The sequence below is a fragment of the Lathamus discolor genome, chromosome 13 (assembly GCF_037157495.1).
Source record: "Lathamus discolor isolate bLatDis1 chromosome 13, bLatDis1.hap1, whole genome shotgun sequence".
NCBI lineage: Eukaryota > Metazoa > Chordata > Aves > Psittaciformes > Psittacidae > Lathamus > Lathamus discolor.
Genome location: NC_088896.1, coordinates 10,031,182 through 10,056,346, shown reverse-complemented (window position 1 = coordinate 10,056,346; position 25,165 = coordinate 10,031,182). Strand labels below are relative to the sequence as shown.

At 40.2% G+C, this 25,165-nt stretch overlaps 1 protein-coding gene across 4 annotated transcripts in view; it reads right to left on the bottom strand.

The window, feature by feature from the left end:
* Positions 1-25,165, bottom strand: part of CEP112 (centrosomal protein 112) — a 158,731-nt gene that overhangs the window by 19,828 nt on the left and 113,738 nt on the right. Inside the window, exons 22-23 of one of the 4 annotated variants that reach the window (XM_065693275.1) lie at positions 24,303-24,365; positions 20,058-20,207 (exon numbers count right to left, since the gene is read on the bottom strand). The exons of 1 other annotated variant lie outside the window; for it this stretch is intronic. In XM_065693275.1, the coding sequence (XP_065549347.1) occupies positions 20,058-20,207; positions 24,303-24,365 (213 nt within the window). The remainder of the gene's footprint in view (positions 1-20,057; positions 20,208-24,302; positions 24,366-25,165) is intronic. 2 more of the 4 variants (XM_065693277.1, XM_065693274.1) reach the window with 2 other exon arrangements.

Sequence of the window (25,165 nt, the reverse complement as noted above, 5' to 3'; positions counted from 1 at the left end):
CCTACTCGGACTCCCTCCTTGTGCTCAAAAGCAAGCTTCACTATTTCACAGGACTCTGAAGATGGTCAAGAGGTAGCACATACATGTATGAATTCGTATGTGTGTACAATGCATATGTATGTACAAACTTTGCTCAAGGAACAGATTTATATCACACTCCACCACACAAACCTGCAAGTACTGAATACTAAACAGGATCTCAAATTGTTCTTGGTAAAGAAAGCAACCACATGGTGTTAAAGAAGAGAACTGGTACACTACCATTTCCTCCCTTAATTTCTCTGTTTCACTTTCCTTATTCACAACAGAAAAACATACACAGAGCATAAAATGAGAGGTTCCTTTAAATGTTAAAGTAACTGAATTTGTGAAAGTCAGATAACAGAGTTTTTGTTAGGTCCACCTACTCCAGATAGCGTTTACCAGCATATCAAGTCTTATAATTATCCATTCACCAATTGTCCAAACCAGAACGCACTGAATGACTTTACAGACTTTTCCAATCACATCCTAACCGGCTGTTGGTACGTTTTGTATTGGGATGGCAGAGAAAAAGGACTGACTCCTCTGATCAACCATGAATTCCTCTCACTTGACTCTTTTTTGGCCTGTTGCTGTGTGCACACCAGCTCTCCCACTGGTCACTCTGTAGAATCTAGTTTTGCGTATAAAGGATGTTCCATGAGTAATTAATATTAATTTGGGCATTTCAGCTTTCCTATGAGTACAAGGACAAAAGAGTAAAACATCAGGATTTGATCGAATCCATGCCAAAAGAGAAAGTAACATCAAAATCTCATGGTTGCTGTAGATTCCTGCATATGATTAGCTCTGAAAATAGTAATTAGAAGTAAGCAAGTTTGTTACCCACGATTTTCATTTCCTAGGAGGAATCATGAGGAATGTCATGAATAAAGAGCTCTTTTGAAGATCACACCGAAATTTCTCTCTGTTGTCAAAAAGCTTCATATGCAGTGGCCAGAGCCTGAACATCGAGAGTTGCTTCTGAAGCTACCCAGTACCCTCAAATCTTTTTCTGTATCTAACAGAGAAGCTTTTGTCACATGGAGTACTCTAAAACCAGGAGATAGCTTACCCCAGGTACCCACAGAACATGTCTTGTAAAATTAATGGGTTTGGTTTTGTTTAGAAATGCAGTTTTTATTTTACAGCTTCAAAGTGTCAGATTTTGCCCAAAGAAAACAGAATTTATGTTTAAGAACTGTAGAGATGAAGAAAAAGGCCTTAAAAATACAAAAAAACCCAGGACAATTTTTATGTGTCGGAAGCTTTTTTCCCCTGAAAGGAAAACAAAGCCTAACTGCTGTAGTTAAATTTTTCCAGGTACAGATTTAATCCCCGTCCCTTGGCTTTGCTGAGCTGACTTGCATCACTGTTATAGAGACAGTATTTTTCAGTTCAACTGGCTTTCAAATGCCATGTAAACATGTTTGCTGTTGAATGTCTACACCATACCTGACCTTGGAAGTGCTTTGTGTTGGCCTGAGAACAAAGAAATGAAATGTTTTGCTTTCCAGCCCAGATATCCTACACTTTGAAAAGCACTTAAAAATGTAAATGAGATAATAAGCTCGACTGCAACAATGTGGTTGAATTACAGCCATATAAAAGGAACGTTCAGTTCATTTATTTATAAAAATGGAAAGGATCCTAAAATAAATTCATATTGTAAATGATTTGGTCGCATACAACATTCAGAGGCACGAGAAGGACGGAAGAGAAAAGTAATGGCTTTGAGAATACGCCACGGAAATATTATGGTCAGCTTTTGGGACCTCAAGTGGAGCTGGTGGATGAGCCCATCATTGTCACTATGATACAGGAAACGTTTGGGTATCAGCTGATATGAAAGGAGAAAGGAACATCTGAACCACGTTTCTAGGTAGGCACTTCTTTTTTTCCTATTATTTTACTGTGGCTTCATTATCACCAGCAGAATGTTGAATGAAGTTTACTTCAATCCCAACTCTGCTCATGGTAACGCAAAGAACTTCTGGAGACGAGAGCAGCACATGGGGAGATAGCGCAGGGTTTGGCCTGAGCGGCTCGGAGAGATACGGGGCTGATGCATGAGAGCAGAGGAATTCAGCCTGACTTGTGAGTGCCAGGCTGAGGCTGCAGAAGAGGGGTCTTTAAAAACAAAACAGCTTGTAAAGCATATAGTTTTGACAAAGAACCGCAGAGAGACACAAAGGAACACTGCCAGCATCACACAGTCCTTTTTCAAGGCAAGAATAAATTTTTGGCATTAGTTTCAGGGCTTTAATCTAAATCAACTAAAAGCTGGTAGAGAAAAGAGTTCTAGGAATCACATAAGCAAGTATGATACGGGAATATCCGAAGGATTTAGTCTTTAATATATGAAAACTGATTTGATTATCCTTTGACCACAGGATATTTTAAAAAAGAAGTGTTGGATTTCCTGAAATAAAATTAATTCCTGGGAGAACTGCATAAACAACTAATTATTATTTTGAATGGATTATTACTATGGAAATACTGTATTTACAAAGGTGGGATGTTTTGCTTCCTCAGCCTGAAATAACTTCCTACTTTTGGTGTGTTCCTGAGAGCAGACAGGGCTTGATTCCTGCTCCCACCACACCAATGGCAAGTTTGGGATCACAACGATTTGTCTCTCTAATACCAAGCATTGAATAAATAAAATGACAATTAGAAAGAAAATCATCTAAAAATATTAAATAACAATGTATTTCGAAACACAAAGTGTCAGCAGGGAAGTCACTGCTCATCCTGATCAAATGATGCCAGATAATGGCAGTCTTTTTGTGATACACATATGTCATTCTTATTAGCTGTACCAGAATACAGCTGGAATTCTGTATCAAGAAAAGACCTCAGTATTTATGACCAGTGCAGAGTAATACTGTAACTAAAGGTAGTAATAGTTGGCACTTTACATCTTCAAAGAATTTTTCAAACATTACCAAATTAAGATAATTAGTTAATGAAAGATGCAGTAATAAAAGCCACCATAATTACCTACTGTAGTTTTAATTATCTCCTTACTAATGCCCACAGAAGGCGGCTTCCACTTCACATCCTCAAAACATGTGCCAACAATAATTCTGAATACAGGCCCCTCTTTAAATGTCTTCTAAATTCAAATTACATCCATTGATGTGTTTTCTCTCCCCGGTCATGAGAAGAAAACCCAGCTCTGGAACTTTAAAGAAAATCCATGCAGACGTTAACAAAAATTAAAGCTAATTTTGTTCTAGGAATATATGTGGAGATGCTTTAAAATTTTGCCATTAAAATACTCAGTCCTGAGTCCACGAAGCTGGAATTATGGGCTATCTGGGCAAAACCTCCTTATTACTGTAAATAAATTGGGAAAACATATCTATGAAGATCACTGATGTAATGCCATGAGTCAGAGCAAAACAAGTGTCTTTGGAAAGTGAAATACTGATGTTTGAGCCAAATTGTTGGTGCATCCTCAATGCTTTTTGAGTTTTCATAGAGGTTTAGTCCACTGTCACTGCCCCAGCCCTCAGACACTGCTTGTTCTCTATGCACATTCCAGCGCACAACTGTTTGAAAATCTTTGTAGTCAAGTTGTCTCTTGTTTTTGGTGTAAAGCAAAGGAAATCTTATGGTTTTAACCTAATACATATGTTTGCTGCTCACATATGGCAAAATTCCTTTCTGGTGGGAACTTTTTCGCTGTTGTTGCAACACACTATATATCCAAGAAGTCTCCTTTGATGTTGAACTATTGCTCCACTACTCATTATGCTACTGATTCAATATGAAAGGCAAAATTTCTGTGGTTTTTGTTAAAACAATAGCTTTGTTTTTGCAAACAAAGTTTTCCACAACCTATAGACAGGGGCCAACATTACTGCAGCCAAAACCTAATCCATTCTTTTATATTGAAAATTGTTATGGTGCTTAATAACACAAATTATTCTTCCATCCTATAGGTAACATTACAATTACTGTTATGACTGTACAGAGAATTTATGCTTTATTGCTCCTCACGAACAGAAATTAAACCACCTTAAGCGATATTTTACGTCTGTAACATTTTACTTCCACTGACCTCCTTGCCTTTTACAATCAGTTCAACTTCATTACCTGGGTGAAGTTGCTAACAACTACATATGGATGGGGGAAAAGAGAAGTCCTGCAAAGACCCATCTTCACAGTGTCCTAGCATGCAAAGACAGAACAGCAAATCTGGGAATCTTCATGCCTAATACATAATTTTAACCACTAACCACTATTTCAGGAAGAGTGAACATAAATTACAACACAGAATGAAAATGCAAATGGTAATACCTTTTAAAATGCACCCCTAAAAGAGCTGGTTGCCCATTTTCTCCTATCATTATTAAGAAAAAAGGCTTATTTGGTTAAGAATTAGATAAAAGAGCTAATTTCCAAAGGCACAGAATTCATCAACTCCCACATGGAATAATGTGAACTCCCATATACTGGGCGCATTTGGAAATCTGGCCCACTTTGCTGACATCTCAGAATGGGAGTGGAGATCACACAAAACCACCACCACACAAGTCAAGCAGCTCCTTTCTGCATCATCCCATATTGCTTCTGAGATTTGCCAATAGGAGATGCCATTGTTGAAGTACAACAAAGTCTCCCCTTGAGGGACTTTGGGAAGAAAGAAAGGGGTTTGCGAAGGAAGGGAATAATTTGATTCTAAGAACAAAATCAAGCCTCTTTAGTAGTCGTGAAAAAATTTAAAGTAGGTAACTTACCATAAAAGAAACGTATATGCAAACATTTTCCCAGCATGGTAGGCTCTAATGCTACACTAATTTCATTTTTCACAACTTACAGGCAAGAGACTGGCAGTATATTATACACTCTGGCTCTGGAGTGGATCACCAGCAATAATTCCTAAGCAGTCTCTTAACACTTTCGGACTTCATCTGGGTGGGTGTCTTTTGGAGATTCCCTGAGCACTGTCAGGGCTGTCAACATGCATATTTTTTCCTGCTTTGTTCCTATAAAATACTGGTGTGTTTTCAGCACTTTCTGTAATACCATTTTTCTGCACAGTCTTTAGCTATATATGCCTAAAACCTTGATAGCATCAGCAGAGCTATTCATAGGCTCAAAATTAGGCAAGGGCCTAGGCATTTTGCTGAGTCAGGGCTTCACCGCATGACACTGTAAACTCCATTCTTTTGAAACATAAAGGATGTCATGAGGCAGAGCAAGTCCTGCAAAGATAAAAATTCAAAGAAAACAGAAGCAGGAATTGTAAAGTCAGGCTCTTTCTTCAAGGGGAGCCAAGGAAGGAATTGGTTTTGCTTTGTTTTTAGTGGCTCAGGTGATAGGAGAGGGGGAGGGAGGCAAGGTTCAAAGAGCAGTAATAAACTTGCTTTCATCTGCTTTTCTCAATGAACCACAAAACCCAACAAGCAGTTGCCATGTGCAAGCACTGCTTTGTCTAGGAGCAGGACGTTTTGGCGTTGTTGTGATGAAGTCATTTGGAAAGCTTGTCAGCTCAGAAGATTTACTGTGTTATTTACCTGGAGTATCTTGTTAGTATGCTTTGAAACTGGCTTTTCCTTTTTCCTGCATGAGTTTCATGGTCAAGAGCAAGGGCAGAGGTTGCCTAAAGGAGAAAACTGCTGAACTTTTTCCCCCCTTCACTCTCGGAGGTGTAGACAGAAACACCAATGGCTCACATACACCAGATAAACCGAGTCTTTTAAACCTAAAGATACCCTGACATCTTACGCATACACTTATGAAGGGAAAGTTCAAAACTCCATTTTAAACCACTTATGAGAGGATTTACCAAGATTCTGCCTAATGTTCAGCTGACGCATTGTCAAAAACATTTATCAGGAGCCTTTTGAAGTTTCTTAGCTCCCCCCTAGTTATTAAAACTTGAACTGCAGAGTTCGTTATCAGCCTCAGAGCACACACAAAATACATCAGGTATTTTTTAAGTCAACCCTTCAGTTTGATTTTGAGGCTCTTACACAAAGTAAACCATTCCCAATCAGGTTAATGTCTGACAGATAATGCAGAACAGGCATAGCTGCTGCACCTGATTGATCCACGAGACTATTTTCATTTCCTAATTTGCTTTTTATTAAACACTTTGCAATCAAAGGGAACAGCACGGAGTCTGCCACTCTCAGAGCAGGTTTCCTGTGAAGACCTGATGTTGGCTTCAACATTTTCAGACAACTTCTTGAATTTTTGATGCTGTGTTGTAAGAATATCTAAACCATCATGTCAATGGATGCGCTGTGCTAGTGAAAAATTGCTATTGTGAATATAAATTAACTCGTAAAACATCTGGTTTTGCTGCTTGCTCTATTCTATACCAACAGCTCTGCAAAAACAAACATCAAGGGCTGAAGCAGAATTTCCTGCAATGACTTAAGAGAACGCCTGACTCATGATAAAGCATATTTATCAATCACTTGCTGAACAAGGCAGGCTTCTCACCGCCTGGGGCTTCATTCCCAACTAAGTTTATCACCAAACTGCCACTTTAAGTGGGTGTTCGGAAACTTTACACCTGGAGACAGAGCAGAGGTTCCAGCAGACCCCTGGTGTTCTACAAATGTCTCCTTAAAATGCATTCCTTGTCACAGATGCATGAAGACCTGGAAAACTAAACATTTCTCACAGGCTTTACAAGGTATCTTATTTTGCTATGCTCTTTTAAAAGCAAATATGAAAGGCTCCGATATTTCTAATCAATAGGCTGATCTGATTCCCAGTAAGAACAAAAGAAAAGCTATTTATTTTGTGCAAAGAACTAGCAGACTGCCCAGTATTTCTGGAATTCTCCTGTTACATAAAAGAACACACATTCTCTTACACATATGCACTCAAAAAGAATACTAGTAATGTCTTTATACCTTTCAAAGTAACCTTAATCATCAATATTCACTCGCAAGGGAAACCACTGCTTTTTGAACTGCACGAGGGCGAGCTTGACTCTATAGTGCCTGCACACTCAATACATGTGAGATGTGAGAGAAGCAAAGAAATATCTTCTAATGCTACGTCTGCAAGCCAAAAGTGGGATGATTCTCGACAGGGGAGGATGTTCATTGGGAAACTTGGAAATTCTTTCATTCAAAGTCCTTAATGACCTCCGATCCAATTACATTTGCAAGAGACATGACAATGCCATTGCTCCTATCTAAAAGTATGTGTGAAAACTGAGCATTTTTGAAGCTTGATTCTTTTTCTTGTTTTAATCATGTTGAGATGAAACTCATTTACTTAAAAAGACAAAATGAAACAGACCATCCTCTGCAGCTGGTCAAACAGATTACGAAACTCTAATCTCACTAGCCTGAGGAAAACCAAAACTGTTTTTCAAGTATCTATTTTATAGAGCACTGGCTTTATACTTTTTAAAAGACACATTAACATAACTGATGAGAACATCCCAGAATGTTTCTGATCTAGTTAATTGTATGCTGTTATGACAGATACCATGTCCCAGAAGACAGACAGATGGACTCCAGTTTGACCCAGCACAGCTACTTCTATTTTCCTTGAACCAAACCAAACCAAAATAAGCTTTGCAGTTTATCTTCTAGAGGACATTCAGGCTTCTGAATGACCAGTGTCAAATCTCGACATCCACGATACACTTCTGTTACCATCCCAAATGTTCTCAACAAAAGAAATAATGCAATTTGTGTCTTCTGGTTTCAGAAATGCTTGGTGAGAATGGTTCTGCACAGGTAGAAAATGCTACAACAGTTTGACTGGCTGAGGAACTCTTGACCAGTGCTAAGTGAAGAACTGCCAAACCTGCTTGGCACATCTAAAAGGAAGGCAGGCTCCTTTCATTTTCTCTTATGTTTTTTTATATGTAAGTAGTTCCAAATATTCTTATATGAATGACATTTTTAAAATGCAAGAGCATTAAAAATAACAGAAAACAGATCGAGTTCTGAAGCACCACCGGTTTCTCATTTGTGCAGCTACATCTGAACGTCTCTCATTAGACCTGTGCAGTACAGAGCAGAGTTTTCCAGCTACTTATGCACACTCCAAACCTTTTCCTTATCACAAAACAAGACATAAACTGCAGGAAAAACAATACATGGTGCAGGTGAAAGAACTAAGAATTCCGGTACTGTTAAAGTTGCATAAATCTCAATCCAGTTTCAGGATCTGATAAGGCAGCACAAATAAACTTGTCCTCTGCAGAGGCAGGTTTCGCAAACAGCAAGTTAGAGAGGAGAAGGGACAGAAGCCTTCTGACATACACCACGGAGGCCGGATTATTAAAGGCAGGTGCTAGCAAATGAGTCCACAGCAACGCCAAACTTGACTTGCAAATGCACATTTCCATATGCTTCAGGACAGAGGGGAGACCTGGTAAAGGACAGCTGAAAGGAAAAAGCAGCATTTAACACTTAAGGCACGTATAAATGTTAACAGGGACAGCAAAGACCTATCACTGTATCCTTTGCCCATCAACTGTGCTGGTTTTGACTGGGATAGAGTTAACTTTCTTCACAGTAGCTGGTGTGGGGCTGTGTTTTGGATTTGTGCTGGAGACAGTGTTGATAACACAGGGATGTTTTAGTTACTGCTGAGCAGCTTACACAGAGTCAAGGCCTTTCTGCTCCTCACCCCACCAGTGAGAAGGCTGGGGGTGCACGAGAAGTTGGAGGAGACACAGAAAGGATAGCTGACCCCAGGGATTTTCCACACATGATGTCATGCTTGGCACATAAAGCTGGGAGAAGAGGAAGGAAGGGTGTTCAGAGTGATGGTGTTTGTCTTCCCAAGTCACTGTCACATTTGATGGAGCCCTGCTTGCCTGGGGATGGCTGAACACCTGCCTGTCATTGGGCAGTGGTGGGTGGTTTCCCTGTTTTGCTTTGCTCGTGTGCAAGGCTTTTGCTTTCTCTATTAAATTGTCATTATCTCAACCCATGAGTTTTCTCACTTTTATCCCTCTAATTCTCTCCCCTATTGCACTGCGAGGAGGGTTGTGCAAGTGGCTGTGTGGGGCTCAGCTGCTGGCTGGGGTTACACCAAGACACCATCACTTCACATTTTACTGTGTCCTCACTTGTCAGATTGACACAAACATAACTAGAAATGATGTGTTATTCTGGTAGGAGGAAGAAAACAAGACATCAGGTATTAGCTGCTCCTTGGGGCTTAGAGCACAGCTGTGGTCAAAGGTGTTTCCAGGTGTGCAGACAAATAAAATCCACTGATATGATTCAAACTGTTACACAGCCTTCAGTAATTGCTGTTTTACCTTGCCAAATAACAAGTGCAAAACCGTAAAGGATATGAATGATACTAATATTAGGAACAAAAATATAATGAATTTAAATATCGCCATATTGAGAAAAGCAATGCTTGTTTTCTGAAGCCAGAGAGAGACAACACACATCAGCTTTCTCCTTCGAGCTGCCTGCGGAGTTCTGGCTTGGTCCCATTGTGCAGGTGTTCCTGCAGGTATCTAACCTTTGGTAGCCTCAATATTTATTTATGCAGTTTCATTCTGCCACTCCCCAGCTCCTCGGGAAGCAAACAAACTCACTTTTCATGTTTAGTTTTCTCTGGTTTGTACTTTCACCCTCTCTTACATAATAAACTTGGAAGAGCAGCAGTGTGGAGAGCGCCTGAGGCTCCCAGCGCGGGTGTGACGGATCGGGCACTCGCCAGCGGGCACCATCCTTCCCTGGATAAGCACATCCTCTTCCCATAGCTCCTCCAGGTTAGATCTTGCTGGTAAGGGTGGATGATGGGTGAGAAGGGAGTCATGCTGGCAGTAGGAATAAAGAGGCCAAGCTGGACCATGGTGCCACACACAGGTAGCCCTGGCAGCCCCAGGGCAGTAGAAAATACAAAGGAAAGTATCAGAGCACTTCAGGATCTGATCAGTTTTCATCAGTTCTCACACAGAGCTAATGCAACCTTCTACTGGAATTAAAACGTTGCACTCCTGAGACAGAGACTCTCAGGAGCCCGGATGAATTCTGGACTAGCACTGCTGCCCATTTGGCAAGAGCACAAATGCTGTGCTTTCCTAAACCACAGTGTATCTGGATGCACTGTGCATCCAGATATGGTGCTGACATGTCCTAATTATTTCCCAGGAAAGCGGTCTGTTTTGTTTTCCCCTGATCTCTTTCTAGAAGAACTTGCATTCAATCATTTTCGTTTCACAAAGGATCTGATTTGTTTTCAAGACATGATCAAGTGATGCTCTCCTTCCTCCTCACACAGCAAGCATTAATCCTTTGTGATAGTCTGAACTGTAAGAGAGCAAACCCCAAAGCAAAACTGAGCTGTGACTTCACCACAGGTCTCAAAAAGGGAAGTGAACAGTGCATTGCATGTTTTGTCTTCTAAGGCCAACATGGACAGGTGTGAAACGCATGATCTCATGTCATGCTGCGCCAGGAAAATGGCATACTCAGGGCATAGGTTTCCAGCATAAAAATACTCACGGGGTGATCTGATGTGACTCTATTCACCTGCCAACAGGCCTGGCAGAAAAATAAACAGGTTCTGGAGATGAGCTGCTGCTGGAGGCAAAGCAGGAGCCATTAAACGAGCTGCCCTGACCTGTGAGGAACTGGCCTTTTTGCTTTGAACTTCAGCAGATCTTAATGAATTCTTCATAATTGGTAATCTGGGGCTTTCACTGAGGATATACTGCTCTTTAGGTGCCAAATGCAGGAGAAATAGTCAACATTAAAAGTGCAAATGCTGGGTCTCCTGGTTGGCTGGCCAATCTGGTGAAGGCAGTTCCAACAGGCATCTTCACCACACTGCAGATAACTGTTCTCTCAGATTCATCCATGAGCATACATCAGTGCTGAAGGATTTGGTTTCATAATCATTAACATATTGACTTAACTGAAGTTATTGACTTCAGGGCTGTGAAAGCTTGAACTAAAAATAAGCTGAGACAGTTTTAGTAACAGAAGTTAAAAAGTGGTTGTGTCAGAGGAGTAAGGTTTTTGTTGTGCTTGACTAATCTCTGCTTTACTGCTCTTCCAGTCCTCTGTTATCTGGCAGTTTTGAAGGAGATGCTGCCAAGAAGCTCATTTAGAGTCCTGAATTTTATCCTGTAGGCAACACTTACTCCAGTTTCCTGAGAATAAATTGCACAGACAGACCCCTGAAGAAGAAAACAGGAGAACTCTTTTTTGCTCCATAAAATGATCTCCTCACTGGAGGACCTCAGGCTTTCTGAAGAGGCCAAAGACACAAAACTCTTGATGTCTGCACAGAAGAGCTTAAGAAAAAGCTTCAGCCTTGAGGCTCCCAGTCTTCCCTATGAGCTTCAGCTTCAAGTGCTCAGTCTTCTTCATGCATGTTCTCAAGGGTAAACAAATAAAATAATTACTGTATCAAATCCTGTTCATCAATGATAAGAATCAACACAGTACAGATGCTGCATGAATAAGCAACAACAAACATTCTTAGGGAAGGCATCTCAAATTCCAGTGCAAGATGGAGTGTGCATATTATGCATGTGCAAAAGACTCAGAGAAGAATGTGTTATTTTCAATAGAACTCACCTAGTTTTTCACCTTCTTATGAACACATGTACTGTATGAACACATGGAGGTGGTTCCCTTGAACTGCACAGCAGCAAGGTGTACAGGGCCTAATGGAAAATGTTTACAATACAGACTTAGTGGGAAAAGGAGCAAAGCATGAGATAGCATTTTTTCTGTTTCTGGTCTCTAGTGCTATTTTGGCTGCCAACAGGACACTAAATTTCCAACGAAGGGCAAGTCAAACCAACTTCCCTTGGGACGGAAGCATCCAAAAACTGACTGAGGTTATGATATTAGTGCCTACGCATTCTCCAAGCAGATGAACTGCTTCATCTGGAATCCAAGTCAAACCACGAGAACTGGCTGATAATAACATTCAATTAAAATGATCTTGTTCTTCTAGAAAAAAAATTGGCTAAGAGCTACACCTCACATTTTCTAGCTGGGCACAATGGGGTGATTGATGCTAGAAGGAAACAGGATAGGGCTGTACCAAGGATCCGAAGGGTCAGGTCTGGTGACAGTATTTGTAGGTTTAACTGCTTACAAAAAGTTGTGGGATGAAAAAGCCACTTCTGCTGAGCACGCAACTATGAGAAAGTCAGAGCTAGAACTCACAAATATACGAGCTGTGCTAATTAGACAGAGGTTTTGAAACCCCCAAACTTTACACTCAATGCATATTTGTAGCTTTTGATGTTGTACTTGGTGCTGCTTCACACCACTCGGGGCTTACTGAGAAAAGCAGAAGCTGCTCCCCTGCTAGGCTGTCTGGGGGAGTTTGCCATCTGATCTACTGAATGCACAGATAAAAGTCACCGCATACTTTTTTCCTTTTCAAGTACAGTACTGGAACTTGGAAAGTTCCTTTCTTCTCAACTCCACTGATGCAAGAAAGTGGCAGAAATATGGCAGCTTTGGCTGCTTTCCTTTAGCAGCTCTTTGTAACTAATCTTTTAATGCTAATGAAACAATTGGTATTTTCATTTTGTACAGAAAAAAAACACTCTAATTAGAGAAAATAAGGCAATGCCTTCTAAACCTGAGTGCTAACTGACCACTTGATTTGACTGCTACTCTGCCTTTAAATATTGGTAGTTAACTTGTACAGCTATTGGATTCACCAGGTTTCTCTTGTTACACTTAAGAAAAGCCCAACTATCATGAAAATGGGAAGTTTAACAAAGATATTTCTATTTCACTGTGATCTGCCATTCAGAAAGTGTTGGCCAGTCGTTTTGTAAAAAACACTCTGATATTTGATCTGCTTGAGTTTCAGTTACACAGAAAGCAGGAGAGCCAGCCGAAAATTCTAAATGGAATCTGAAGATTTCTAAAGTCAACACTCAGTTTGGCAAAAGCATTTTAATGCATAAAGCTGAAATCCTCAGTGACTCTCTCCTGCTGATAGCCCTGGAGCAGCCAGCACCATGAATAGTACAAAATCAAAAGCAAACCTGTATTAGAACATATAGTTTTGTTAATAAATGTTTACACAAATACTGGAAATTGTGTGGGCATGAGCAATCTGATGCTATTTGGGCTGAGCCATGCGATAAGACAGATACCTAAAGGAAATACACGTTGATAAGTAGACCAGGTCCACATCTCTAAACCTCTATTTGCCAAACCCAGCACTTGTGTTACTGTGCCAGGCTTTAAAAATCTTTACTACAGAGTAATAAATGTTTGTGGACTACAGAAGGTTTGCTTTGAAGATGTCATTTTCTCCAGCAATCTTTTGTTGGTCGAATATATAGTTCACACATATTGTGTTTCCACCTACACGGCTGGAGAAGCCCTGCAGTCAAGGCTGTTCCAGGAGTAGGGAAGGAGGCTGTGTTCCAGGAACTCACTGGAACTGGAACAAAGAACAGCCCTTGGAAAGTCTACACAGTCCTATGCACAGACTGTTTTACAGATGCCCTGTGTTTGGAGGACATTAGAAACTTGGTTTTATCTTCATCTTTTTCATTCCCCTCTCCAGTAAAATCCCAGACTTTGGAGCACAGGCTCTTCTTCCCAGGCAGTCTGCCTCATAGCTCCTGGGTATCTCCTCAGCTCTGCCTTCCTAAGCACCACTTTCTCCTCCACATAAAAGTCCCTGTGCTCTTTGGAGAGTAAAATGCCTTTGAAATGCAACAGTAAACTGTAACCATCACAGCAGCCTTAAAAAAGCTGATTTTCATTTTCTTCTATCATTGTGATAAACACTGTCTGTCCTTCTTAATTGGCTGTGTAGGCTTAAGACTGCATTACTTAAAGTTACTACTAAAAGTTTTCTCTGTACTTTTCTCATCACTTTGGACCCCACTCAGTGTTACTACTCCTGCCTTGTCAGTTAAAAGCAGTGAATTTTATGGCTTGTTTTGAATCCTTTTTCACAATTTTTCCAGTGCAAAATCAGTGTAGTCCACTCATTAAAATAAAGTGGTAGCTTAGCTATATACAACTTAAGATTTTGTTATGCAGCAAAGTGCCTTGTGGAGGGAAAGCAAAACACTGAAGACAACAATGACAATGTGGGAAAAAGTGAAAATACAAACTCTAAAACCTGCCAGATAAATCTGGCCTGCAGTTCAGAGGACTAGGCAAGCACTAGTTCTACTCTTTTATAAAACTTGTAAGTATGATTTTGCTGTTGGCCATGGTAAGTTCTTCAATGTGTTGAGACATGAAAAGTCAAGAAAAATGCCAGAGTGCAAAGCTTGCTGCAGGAAAAAGAAAGATGACTCAATTCTTTGTCTCACAAAGCATGTCAAAGATATTACAAAGTACTTACAGATGCTCAGCCACTTGGATTGCCTGATTGGCCAAACATCTGAAACCCTGTAATTCTGAAGAGAAGGTACTATGCTGCAGACAATGAAATGATTTCTGTGGCAACAGAAAAAGAGAGATACGATTTTGAAAGGGAGAGAGGGCTTTTTAAACCCAAAATTACAAGTTGTGATCAATATTTATCTAACCTGACCAGGGAAATCAGCCTATTTTCATGATCATTTATAATGAATGTGCCAATAGAGCTTTTTAAAGATAACCACATAATGGAATCAAGAGACAGAGCATGAGCACAGCTGAAAAGCTTGGGGCTAAACCCTCATTTCTCTAACAGACAGAATTTGGGTGAAACTAGTATTCGCATAAACAAAGACCATGAAAAACAGGTGCCTCGGAGTTTGGACCCTATGTAAAAGAGAAAGCAAAACCAGAAAAGACCTGCAGATTTAATTTACCTATTCTCCTGGAAGACATGACTTCCTTTGCTGATCAAACAGAATATAGCAAATTAGGAGCAAGATAACATTATTTGCCTGGTAAATTTTAATGCCTGCTTTACAATGCTAAAGTACAAATGTTGGTGCCTTGTAATTCCCCACTAATAAAAGACACTGCAGAGTTATTAGTATTATTATAGACTAAAGTCAGTGACAAAGAAAGAGATCCATGAAAAATGGCTCCATGTATTTTACATTAAGATGGTCCCTTAAAACTCTTTACTTCACCATGCCAAATGGTTTATCATGGTAATGCTCAGTGACAAAGGCAATTAGATGGATGTGAGATCCCTCTGGAGAACTGTGTGACACACACAGCTCTGAAGATCTTCAGTGACTGACAGAATCCTGCATGTCTGTCGCCATTGAACCATCACAAACAGCCAATACGTGTTCTAACCAGATGTCCTGTAAGACTTAAGTGTCAGCTTCAGCAGTGAAATGCTGACCTCCTTTTTACAGGCACTGTTAGCTAAAAAAAAAAAAACAACCCACCTTTAGCCAAGTTAAAATAAAGAATATAATATTAAAAAAAGCTTATAAATAATGTGGGTCTTATTAGCAAAAGTCTGTTGTGTAGCTATTCAACAGTAGTCTAGATTGTAACAGCTAATCCTACTGAATCAATGTATGGTGTAGAAGAGAGCAAGTCAAGACTCACTTAACAAAATGTCCTTGACATAACATATGTCTTCACTTTACCCTACAGTTTAGGCTATAATTTTTAGCTTACACTAAGCTTTCAGGGTTTTTTTCCCAAATGAATGTCCTTAGTGCTCTCACTTACACATGGTCATCGCCTTCCAAGCAACCATTACAGTCTTTGTGCTTTAAATACAGACAAAATACTCAACATGTAAATTGTTCCCCCTTTACTTGCCACGGCTTGGAAACTTGTCAGCAGCCTTCCCAACCAGGTAAAGAACTGAACCTGCCCAGCTTCATCAAAAGGGTCTGATGAGAATGCTAATGCACTTGTCAGATGAGATGCTAATGCACATGGCTTTAACACTGGGCAATCTCACCTCTAGAATCACTCCAACCATCCAGCACGGCACAGTTTTGTTACGGATTGGCTCCAAAACTCAATGAATTAAAATTATTAAGTTCTTATTAAACCCAACATTGGCTATTGCAGAGTATGATGGTGGTGTTCCAAAAGGTATTTTGAGGACAACAGATTAAATACTTCTACAGGACTCTAGTCATTTAGTTAATGTTCTCATAGCTCTGACATGCTTGTTCTTTTAATACAAAATATTATTTGTAATTACAAATGGAATTTGCTAATAAACATGGCTGATAATGAAATGTAACTACACACAAACTTAGCTTTTTCACTGTATTTTAGAGACATCTGTAAATACCATCAGTATATTTTGACAACTGCTTTCTGGAAACAAAAATATGAGGTGCCCTTAAAGAAATGTTCTGAATGCTTTAAAGCATCCCAAGGTTTAAAATAATTTGTTTTACTTTTAGCAGGAACCAAACATGAAGGGAGGAGGATAATGCAAACCAAACAAGGACACATGGACCTGGCGCAGCAGGACACGGGCAGACCAGAGAGGTGGGCTGGGTGGAAGATGGGTGCTGCAAGCAACAAGCCCAAGACACCATGTTCTTTCTTTGTGACGTGCTAAAATAGAGGAATATCAGTATAACCCCCTCTGTGGAAATAGTATTCCAGAATAAAAGGAAATAGAGACCCCATACAAGGACTGACCCAAGCACAACTAAAGCAGCAAAAGGATTTTGTTATAGTCGCATCAAGAAATCTCACTGTGTTGCTAAAATCTCCAGTCCAATCCTTCCACAGAGAAAATGATCTTTTTGCTCCAAGATACAACAGCATCTAACAATACATGATGATGTTGAGAACACTCAATGCCCACATAAGCCCAGACAACTTAAAACCAGAAGTTTTCTCCTTTGTTCTGCTCTGCTTATAAAATCCACTTCTGATTTTTTTCTGCCCTCTCAACATGTTTAAACACGACAAAGAAAAACAACTGTTTCAAAATTGTTCACACAAAGTGGAACATTATTATATGACATTCTTTCCTAGAAATCTTTTAAGTCTTATTTATTAACAGAATTAGTCTGATCATAAGCTGGCTGACACACAAAGTGTTGAAATATGTCATCTTCAAACCATGCTTTGCTAATGAAATTTTGGTGTTAATTCAGGGGATATAACAGAATCCGAGAATCTGGAATGAGAGCCAAACAACAAATGTGGTTCCTCTGGCAAAAAAGCATCATTTTCTCCCTTTTCTGTTGTGGGTTTGTCACTGCATGCTCTCCATCATCCTTTGCTTTCCAGAATCTACTTTTTGATGTGGAGTCCCCACTTGGCCATCAATTTCTTCATTAAAATGCTCTGAACATGTTTTGCAGTTCCAATCCCAGGAACTGTTTTGCACTTTAAATGCCAGAATCCAAAAGGATTTCATAAATAAAATAAAAATCCTAAGGCTGGGATTTCATAAACAACCTCAAGGTATCTCTACAATTCAATCAGCCCTATGTTAGTGCCAAATCCAGCCAGCAACCACTGCCCAAAGCAGCAGCACAGTCAGGTAAATGCTCTGACCATTTGTCTGTGTTAAGCTCGGGGTTGTTGTGGCTGGATTGCTATTGGGATGCCAGAACACTCTTAAATTTAACCTGAATAAGTTTATACTACACCTCAATGACCAGCATAACTCCTGCACTGCATTCAGAGGAGTTCAGCAGCCAAACCCTGACTGGAAGGTGCCTTCTGAAACCTCAGTCTGAAGCATCACAAATGGGTTAATAGACATGGCAATTTAAGCAGCTTTTCCAAGCATCTGCAGGGCATTAATGTAATTGTGCTCTCAACTAATCCTATGGTCTAAACCAATGGTTCCTGATCTTTGAAGTGTAAGCACATCACAGGAGAGGCATGGCACAGAGACCAGGTGAGCTTTGCTGGATTTGCCCCATGCCAGGCCAATTCCAGTGTCCTTGTACTCTGCTCCAAAGAATACAAGTCCTGGTAAGTTCAAAGCAAAGATATCTACTGAAGGGTGAGCTGTACTTTTGGGATTATTCTGTGCCAACAGTGTTGTAATCCCAACAAGCTCAAACTCAACAGCAGAGGAAAAGCAATGACAGGAGTCCATCAGATGCTCAGCACTGTGTCAGACCACTGCTGCTCAGCTCTTTGCTATTAGACATCGTAACTCCATGGCATCCAAACTGGTTACCTTATAACCCACAAGAAAGGAACGCAGTGAGCCAAGATTTTATCCTGATTTTATGACTCTGACAGCACAAAGTCTGACTTGCCTTTAGGCCAGATAAATCACCATGTAATACAGAATGGCAAGTACTCCAAGCATTTCCCTCAAACTGACCCAAAACGAGGCCATCTGAAACCAAAAAACGTTGCTCAGATTGGGGTTTTTAGGTTGTCAAAAGTGACCAAATGATCTTGAAGGTTTCATTTATTCTTTTTCCACTAATGTTTAAGATACTGTTTTAAAAAATAATCAACATTAAGGAGCTAGATACAACTGTGAAATATCAATGCAGAAATCTAACTAGCAAAGCAAGTCAGAAATATGAATTAACATCGACATCATGTGTTATGGCATCCACATCTGGATATCACTTTACTGACTACATCCAAAATTTCTTGGAGAGCTACTTGGGTTCTGTAAAAGTGGATTTCTCCCTTTGAAAGGAAATAATAATTGGAAGGTCTTACAGGAAGTCACCCAATACCATAGAAAGGAAATTGCAATGTGTTCCTCAATGTTAGTTTAAATCAATGTTATATTTAGCAAATGCCCGTATTTTAACCGTAGTCTTTTTAATAGGTTCTACTATATTAAGTCTTCTCAAAGGCTTATGCTATATTAAGAGTTACTTTGTTTTTAGAATGTCTTTAATCATCCCTCAAGGTCTTCAGCTTGCCCTAGGATAGATGCTGTTCCCCATCTCCAGCACATCTAGGATTCTGCTTCCACGAAAACTGGTGCTTTTTGCCCCAGGCTAATAAAAGCAAAGTATTTGTACACATGGTTATCTAGAAGTATGTGTGGTTCTTAAAATACAAAGTGATTGAGTATTAAAACCACCACTTTCTGTTTCCAGAAGTATACAGAGCAGTTTACCTTACTAAGAATTTTCTGTTTGGGTATCTGGCTTTCAGTAAATTCCATTAGATCAGTGGTTTCAAAGGAGTATTTTTAAGCAGTGATACTAAACAGAGTTCAAGAACTCCAAGGATAACATTTCCTCTAACTTCTTCCCCAAGCTGACCAAATCTGACAAAACATACTTGCAGCACCAGTGCTGAGACACTGCTCAGAAACCCTGTGCAGAAACCATGAGTATCTGGATTTAACAGCATCATTCATTGTTTGGCACTAGTAAATGTCTTTACAAAGAAAAAAGAAGGAATTTCCTTCTTCTCTACAACTTTTAATGAAGTGTTTTTGTTGTCAGCCCTTACAGATTGCATAGTTTTAACTTTTTCCATTGCTCTTTACTAGTCTGAAAGGAAAAGTGTTTAAAAACCGATTCTGCTTGCTTCTGCAGGTGGGATTCTCTGCAGTCACTTTGAATCAAGATGTCAAAGAAGCAAGAAGCAGAGCCCAAATATTCAGAACACATAATCTCTTAAAGCTTCTCTGGCACAGGCCAGAGAATGCAACTCAGATGCAACCAGAAATCTAATGAAAAAAAAAAAAAGTTGTGCATGACAAATACTTTATTCCATTCATATCTAGCACAGATTTTGCATTGTTTTCAATGGAACCTAAGAACATTCTTTCTTTCATTGTAGCCTTAAATGTGAAAGTTAAGAAAGTGTTGTGAAAACCAAGCTAAAGCCCGAGCCCATGTGGGCTCTCCTATTTTCACCTTTTTTTTTTCCAAGTACTAAAAGCACTCGTATAAAGGTGCTGAGAATACGTTAAAATATCTGAGTCAATATTAGAAGAAAGAGAACAGGAAAGTCTGAAGTATTTGACTGAAGTGGATGGATTAGACTTGCCAAACCCAAAGGTTTTATGCAGGCGTATGATCAGCTAGAGGAAAGCGAGCCTGAGTCATCAGATACATCAAAGTCAAGGTCCACTGAATGGAATTAGTGTGCGCTGTGTGAACAGGAATGATACCTGCATTCATCTGCCCACTGCAGAACTTTTAATTACACTCAAACAGCCAGTAGCATCAGTGACTAAAATCCCCAGATTACCTTGATTGCTCTGTCATTATCTGTAATCAGCTGCTGCTTCTTATCTTCAAACTTTTGTACAACTTCCTGGAGCCGCTGCTCTGCGGCAAGCTGCTGCCGGCTGCTCTCCTCTGTCAGAGAGGAAATGGTTGTCTTAAGTTCAGCTATGATCTAAAAAGAAAACAGCATGCTAAATCTCTCTTCAGTTAAAGGCATGTACTTTGCATGTTTTTATGCTCGCTACAAGCATGGCATTGGCAAACTCTGCTGCGCAAGCTAAATACTTTAAATTAACATATGACACACTAGCAAGCATGAAATTCCATGCAGAGAAAAGGAATAAAGCTGCAAATGACAAAAACTGCTGAACACAAAATATTTGGAAGGGTTTTCCACTATGACATTCCAAAATATTTACTCATGAGAACAAAGCACATCTGTGATCTTTAGAACAGAGCATGCTTCCAGCCTGCCACTGCACTGAAACCAGCAGTGCGAATTCACATGGTGGTTGTGGTGTTTGGATACTTTATAGCTTGAGACTTGATACTGCAGGGAAGAAAAACACCCACATTTACATACTGGAGTGAAATTTAAACTCCATAGTGAAAACTTCTGAGCTGCTGAAAGGAGCATACTCTGCTTAGCAATACAGTGGGGACCTGATTCAATGTCCAGGACCCTTAAACCAGACCTTTTACATGATGCGCTCATGATTTGTTGAAATGTACTTGTTTCACCTTTTTTATCACTGGGAAAAGTCATAACTAAACCTGATCCTTTCGGCATATTTACAGAATTTTATGCTGACATGTCATCACCCACCAAAGCACTTAAACATATGGGAGAGTCACTGACTTCAATGTATATATGCAAGCCCAAGGTTAAGCTGCTGTAGGAGCATAATATAGTCTAATTCTAAGAACACTTCAGCACAAAGGCAGGTCAGGGAGGGGCTACACAGTGCTCAGACCTGTGTGTTTGCAAGGCTTTCTCTTTGGTGGAAAAACATTAAGATATATTAAGGACACAGTTCTTTAGGGAAAAAAATGGCTTTTAAACACTACTACTAGGATAGGACTAACATAATAAGAAAGATGCTACAAATGAAGGTACTAAAATCACAGAGGAAGGGAAACAGGCCTGATTGAACCTCTACAGAAAACTTAACTCTTTGTTTTACTACCTGAAAACCTAAGACAGTAACACAGTAAAACCTACATGGATATTCCTGTATTTCTTTTCTATAAACTAATACATATTAAATAACACAATACACTGATCAGAAACAAGGCTATTAATAAGATCAGTGTGCCAAAGTGTAGAGATTATCTGGTAGGTATAACTCTTTAGGAAGAATTAAGCAGTGTCACTGGGTTTGCAATTCATGCCATCATTCAGCTGCCACAATTTGCATAAATTTGGCTTTTTTGGTATGTAACCACTTATACGGATCATATAAAACCATATGAAATATTAAGATAACAACTTGAAGCCATGCAAGCCTGTAACAAACCCGTTCATATAACACAAAAATGAGATTTAAAGCTTTGACTAGGTTAAGTCCCTGGGCTCGCACAGGAGTTCTGAAATGCATGCGAGGGAATTTCAGCATGAATCGACGGAGAAAGATGTGCTTTGTGCAGTGCTTTTCAGAGGAAAAAAATATCTGTTTACTTTGTATAAACTTCAGAGGAAATGTCTTGAAATCTCTCCTCTGTGTGGGTGTTAAAAGTGAATGTTCCAAGAGGCCACAGAGAGTAAGATTAGACAGATGTTGTCAGCAACACAACCACAAGAAAAGTTGCAATTGACCTATTATTAATACTGAGCTACAAACCCCCCAATGTTCAAGTAACTTCGGGGATTTGATTCAAGCCCACTAAAGTAAAGAAATTCAGCCATCAGGGTGAAACTCCTTTATTGTGCCAAATAGCCCTGACACATGATGTATGTGTTGTGTCTGCCACTGAAAGCACAGAGGGATGCCAGATCTGGCCACTGAGCCCATCTCTCCCCAGCAAGAGAACAGTGTGTCAGCTACAGCAATGCCTAGCTTGAAGAAAAAAGAAAATCACAACGTTCTTCCTTTTGAGACTATTCTACAGGCCAAAAAAATTCAGTCTGACAAAATTCATTATGACATTGAGGTTAAATAGTCATTACCTTGCACCTAGGTGTTCCCACTGCAACAATTACAGCAATTTCCCTCAGCCCTTGTTTAAAACATTCAGAAAGGCTTAAATTATTAAATGCTTCTATTCCATCTCTCTTTAACAAATGGACCAAGACCCATTTTTGTATTGACAGTAAACTATGTCTGGCACAGAGAGGCTGACTGATTACATTCACTAGGCATGACAACAGCATAAAAATGACAAGAGGTATAACAGAATCAGCAATGAAAGGGATCTCTTCCTTCACGTCTGGCATGCAATATATGTTACCTTTTGAGATTTATCATTTTCCTGCTATTCAGGTTCAGGTGGGAAGATAAAAAAAAGGGGGATGTTGGGGTTTGTTTGTTTGTTTCTTTCTAAATAAGGCCCTCAATAAATTATTACAAGACATTTAGGAGAGCGTCTTCTCTGTTGTATCACAGAATCATGGAACCGGTGAGAGTAGAAGGATCACCAGAGCTGGTTGCTCAGTCAGGTTTTGAGTGTCTCCAAGGATGGAGACTTCACAATCTCTCTGTATGCAAATACATGTGCAGAAAATCTAAACCAGGTTTTAGAAATATAATGTAAAAACTTATTTACCAATGATTCTGCTAAATGCAGTGAAAAAAATGTAGTGTGTAACAGTGATAGCCCAATAAACTTCAGTGAAACAACTAGTCGCAATTTGTACAAGTGCTACGGAGACTCAAAGGTAGCCAAAAAGCTTAAATCTTGTGTTTTAATAAGTGTTGGTAAACCAGTAAAGTTTGCAATTTCTTGTTATTGTCTCACTGATCACTTCTGTCCAGTTTAGAGGCCTCTCAACCATTCTCTGCAGTGTTTTTATTGATTTTTAAAGAGCATTATTAGACTATATTTACTATTGCTGAAAACACACTTTGCAAGTGCAGGCATTCTGCTGTGGTTGGGAGGAATGAGAAGAATGACACCTTCACATAAAACCTCGTGGCAATTTTCTTACTATTAAAAGCTTTACTTCTGGTTGCATCTCCATCAGTTTTCACACTTCAGTATTACCTGTCAATCAAACTGAAAGCTGGAATATTTAAAAATCATCCTGTCTTCTCATTTTTAAGTATATATGTAAATTCAACACACATCTTCATCTTCCATATTCAAAGGACTACGCTGAAGATCAACAACTCATGTCAAACCCACTTTGCTTTCAGGACACCGACACTCTTCAAAGTGCTATTTTGGGCAGAGATGCTGAAGGGCTTAGGAGCAAAGATGAACACGGAGATGGCAGAACTGGGAATGCCGTTCTGCCATTGGCTGCACTGGCAACCATCACCTTGTAACACTAAATGCAAGCCCTGGTTGTGTGAATGTTCCTGATTTTACGAGATGAGCTGGTTAACACATCACCTCACCTTCCCTTCCCACTGACTGGGGAAGGATTCAGACCTCTTGAGTGCTCAGGAGATGAAAAAGTAGGTGGCTGGAGCACCTCTCCTCTGAAGACAGGCTCAGAGAGCTGGGCTTGTTCAGCCTGGAGAAGAGAGGCTCCAGGGAGACCTTAGAGCAGCTTCCAGTGCCTAAAGGGGCTACAGGAAACCCAGAGAGGGTCTTTGGGCAAGGGCCTGTAGGGACAGGATGAGGGGAATGGCTTTAACCTGCCAGAGGGGAGATTGAGATGAGCTCTTAGGCAGAAGCTCTTCCCTGTGCTGAGTGCTGGGTGCTGAGGTGCTGGCGCAGGGTGCCCAGAGAAGCTGTGGCTGCCCTATCCCTCGCAGTGTTCAAGCCCAGGTTGGGCTTGGAGCAACCTGCTCTAGTGGAAGGTGTCCCTGTTCGTGGCAGGGGTTTGGAACTGGATGAGCTTTGAGGTCCTTTCCAACAAAAACCAGGCTGGGATTCTATAAAATTTCAAACTCAAAAACCCACCACCCATATTTTCTAGTCAGCTTTAATGCTCTTTGTTATCTGAAAGGTTAAAATCTGTAACACAGACACTGGATTGGGAAATGATTATGGCTCCTGTTTATCATCAAGACCTACAGTTCAGAGCAGAAATAATTACACTTCTCATCAAGTTTCCAAATCAAATACATTCACCTGAGGTTCCTGTCTTCTCGCTACCTACCTGCGAGGATTTAGCCAGCTTCTGACTGTACTCCTTTTCAGCCTGCTTTAGCCGGCAGTTTGCCTGAAACACACACAAAAGGCAACCAGATTAGCTCAGATGAAGAACGTGTACAGACACTTTGCCACCGACCCCTCTGCTTGGCACCTCATCCACATGCCTATCGCGGAGCGGCTGGGACCCACGCCAACTCCAACGCCCTTTTGTGGCAGCCAAAAAACCGCGAGGGCTTGTCTTTGATCTCGGGCCAACTATTCATCACTTGAAAGAGGGGAGAAATTGTACCTCTGCTGCCAATTATTAGAAAAACATAAAGACTTCTGCAGATTAAAAACCAGAGAGCGAGTGAGTGAGTGAGTGTGTGTGGGGGGCAGGAGGCAATGCACACAGGAGTTTATTGGGGTGACTTTGTTTCTGAATGCAAGGAAAAGCAAAGGAGAAAGTCCCAGGCATGGGGACATGGAGGACACAGCTTCATGTCTCAGCCTGGTGCCTGCAACTGCCTTTTGTCCAGTTGCACGTCCCTTCCTGTTTAAAGGTGGCGACTGCACTGAAAATTGACCCGACACACAGCTGAACCAACTGGGAGCTCCTGGACACCCAGTTCTTTCCTGCTCCTAGCGTTTTTTTTCACAACTTGAAGATAAAGAATAGAACAAACTGAAAACAAGGCGACTTTGTCATACTGGAACCCAATGAGCAAATATTTCTGTAACTCTGGGGAAAACAGCTCTTCTTTTTCCTCACATAATTTAATTCAAAAATAATTCAATAATACTAACAATTTAAAACAAATTCAATTTCATTTCAGAGCACAACTCTGATTTGTATTTTTCCTGCAAAATGCCATGGCATTATATCGA